Raw genomic sequence first — 3,189 nt, forward strand, 5'->3', positions numbered from 1 at the left:
TTGTGGGGGGCCGGGGCGGCCCCCGCCCCCCTCGTCCGGCCTGGCCGCCCGGGCTGCAGCTCTGAAACCAGAAGGCCACAGCCCGGGCAGAGCTGGCCTGGGCACCCGTGTGGGCCTGACCCTGGGGGCACTTGGGCCCACTGCCTGAACCCAGCCCAACCCGGCTTTGTCCCCAGGGGCCAGGATCTGGGCCTTGCCCTGCTCGCACCCTGGCCACCACCTTCTCCTGTGAGTCCTGCCTGGCCCCGAGGACACTGCGCGGTGTCCGAGGACATCTGCGGGGGTCACGGCATGGAGCAGGTGGGACCAGGGATGCTGCTCAGCACCTGCAGGGCCCACAGAGGCCGGTCCAGCCCAGGGCCCACAGGGCCCTGGGGGGAGTGTGGGCCGGAGCCCCTCTGGGAGGGGATGCAGGTCCCCCTCCCTGCCAGCCGTGCCATGGAAACACAACAAAAATAAAAAAATAAATGCATACATACATATTTTAGAGGTTTTTGCTGTAGGGCACACGCGCTCCTTGGAAAGACAGAGACAGAAAGCGAGAAATCACCCCCCGGGGGGACAGACCAGCTACAGTCCCGTCTCCATTATCCTCTTGCAATCTTGGGCGCACACGCACACGTACCTGGCATGAGCTTTAAGCCACCAGGTCTGGGACTCGAACCATGGCCGCCTACGTGGGAGTCCAGCAAGGTAACTGTTATGCCATCTGCTGGTCCTGACTTATTTTTCTTCTGATTTTTTCTATAGGGCGCATGTGTTTGCTGGAAAGACAGAGAGAGAGACAGAAGGTGAGAAATAGCCCCAGGGGGTGGCCACGCCCCTGCTCTGCTCTCTCCGGACCTTGTGCGCACACACACCTATGCGCCCTGGCATGGCTCCGAGCCACCAAGTCTGGGACCCAATGGCCAACTACGTCCAGTGACAACCGTTACACCCTCTGCTGGTCCCTAAGATAATTCTTCTCTAAATTATTGTTTTAATTTTATTCGTTACGTTGTTATTCAATTTGACCAGAGAGAGACAGAGGAGGAAAGTGAGAAAGGCAAGCCCCCAGGTCTAGGACTCGAACCACACGCCACGTGGGGACCCAGCACCTCACCCCCACGCCACCCGCCAGCCCCAGCACTCTGTAAAGAGAAGAAACTCAGGCTGGGCGCATGTGTGTGCGTGACCTGGGCCCCACGAGGACAGCGAAGGACGGGTGCGTGGCCACCCCTGGGGGGATTTCTCACTGTCTCGCTCTCTGTCTCTCTGGCAAGTACATGTGCGGTATGGCAAAAATCTAAAATATCAATTTAAAAAATACTAAAAACCTCAACAGGAAAAAGGGAGATGCCGCCATGGTTCCAGAGATTTCTTCGGGACAGCCCCTAAGAAAACGGCAGCGCAGGTTTCCCTGGGCGCAGTGGGGCGTGCCCGGCCTATCTGCAGACGCTCAGGGTCCCTTTCCGCGTCCGCTCGCCTTTCTGGGGGACGCTGTCTCAGCCCCGAAATTCCCGGAGGCCGGGGCCTGCTCAGCTGGGAAATGCCTAAGAGTCCCCAGAGGAAAAACCCAAGCTCTTGTCAGCCTGGGGGTTTTCTGAAACCTCCTCCCCTTCTTCGATTGCAGAGGGCGGGGCCTGCAGATGGCATAAGGGTTATGTCCCTCCACTCCCACGGAGTCAGCCACGGTGTGAGTCCTGGGCCCGGGACTTAACCCTCACACCGCGTGCACGTGCGCCCAAGATCCCAAGAGGAGAGCGGGGAAGGGGCTGCGGGGTGGCCATGCCCCCAGGGGGGTGTCTCTCTGTCTCTCAGGCGAGTGCACGCACATACAGCAAAATATCTTTAAAAGAATAAGCTGCCGGAGGGCATGGAACTCCAGAGACAGAGGCAGAGAGAGCACCCCACGGGGCTGGTCACAATCCCTCCTTCACCCTCGGGATTTGGGGCGCTCAGGCACAGGCGCCCTGTGTTTTCAATAGCCAGGGCCGGGCTCTGAACTGTGCAGGTGGCAGGTGGGACCCTGAGCTGGCCCGACACCTCCGCCATGGGACCCACCTCCTCACGCTGGAGGCCTAGGTTTGCACACACAGACAGAGAAGCCAGGGCCTCTTCTGTGACTTGACGAGGCAGATGGGAGGTGAGAAAGCACCCCTGGGGGGACGGCCACACCGCAATTCCTTCTCCTCCATCCCCTCCTTCTGGGATTTCGGCAAGCACCAGGGTGTGTGTCTCCGAGATAGAAAGTGAGAAATCACTCCCCAGGGAGGATGGCCACACTGCAATCCCTTCACTGTCTTCTCGGGATTGTTGGGTGCGTGCGCACACTTGCCTGGTGCGTTTTTTCAGCTGCCAGGTCTGGGACTCAAACCATGGCCGACTACATGAGAGTCCAGTGCCTTAACCGCTACACCACCTGCCGGCCCCCAAAGAAGGACTTCTTTTTAAAAAAATAATTATTATTATTTAACTTTATTATTTTCCAGTTTGACTAGAGAGAGAGAAGGAAAGGGAGAAAGCAAGCCACCAGGCCCAGGACTGGAACCGTGGTCGGCCATGTGGGAGTGCAGCACCTTTAACCACCACGCCACCTGCTGGTCCCCCAGGGAAGGACTTCTAAGCCCGCCTGGGCACCAGCTTGCAGGCACCTGTTCCCTGGCCTGAGTCTCGGAGCCTTCTGGGTGCAGCAGGGCTCCCACAGGCCCTGCACAAGCTCCGGGTCTGGACAGTTCTGACATGCCAGGTGGGGCCCTGCCGGTGAAGGCCTCAAGGTGGCCTCAAACCCCCGAGCAACACCCCTCGGCCAGCACCACAGCCCCCACTGCGGGAGGCAGCTTCTTCCCGGACTCCCCACACCCACCACCATGGGCCAGCTCCTGCAGCCTGAAGGCTCCCCGTAAGGGACCCGGCTCCCCAGTGGAGGGCTCCCCGTAAGGGACCCAGCTCCCCAGTGGAGGGCTCCCCGTAAGGGACCCGGCTCCCCAGTGGAGGGCCCCCCGTAAGGGACCCGGCTCCCCAGTGGAGGGCTCCCCGTAAGGGACCCGGCTCCCCAGTGGAGGGCTCCCCGTAAGGGACCCGGCTCCCCAGTGGAGGGCTCCCCGTAAGGGACCCGGCTCCCCAGTGGAGGGCTCCCCGTAAGGGACCCGGCTCCCCAGTGGAGGGCTCCCCGTAAGGGAACGGGCTCCCCAGAGGGGGGGGGCCGGT

The 3,189-nt window shown here is 60.9% G+C and overlaps 2 protein-coding genes across 2 annotated transcripts in view; one reads left to right on the plus strand and one right to left on the minus strand.

The window, feature by feature from the left end:
* MOB3A (MOB kinase activator 3A) overlaps positions 1-687 on the minus strand; it is an 11,169-nt gene extending 10,482 nt beyond the window's left edge. The window contains exon 1 of the mRNA XM_006171774.3: positions 626-687. The gene's annotated coding sequence lies outside the window, so the exon portion shown is untranslated. The remainder of the gene's footprint in view (positions 1-625) is intronic.
* A 2,034-nt stretch (positions 688-2,721) lies between these two features.
* The window catches only part of IZUMO4 (IZUMO family member 4), a 3,633-nt gene continuing 3,165 nt past the window's right edge, over positions 2,722-3,189 (plus strand). The window contains exon 1 of the mRNA XM_006171813.2: positions 2,722-2,881. Within this exon, the coding sequence (XP_006171875.1) occupies positions 2,722-2,881 (160 nt within the window). The remainder of the gene's footprint in view (positions 2,882-3,189) is intronic.

This window comes from Tupaia chinensis, unplaced genomic scaffold, assembly GCF_000334495.1.
Source record: "Tupaia chinensis unplaced genomic scaffold, TupChi_1.0 Scaffold149964_2, whole genome shotgun sequence".
Taxonomy (NCBI): domain Eukaryota; kingdom Metazoa; phylum Chordata; class Mammalia; order Scandentia; family Tupaiidae; genus Tupaia; species Tupaia belangeri.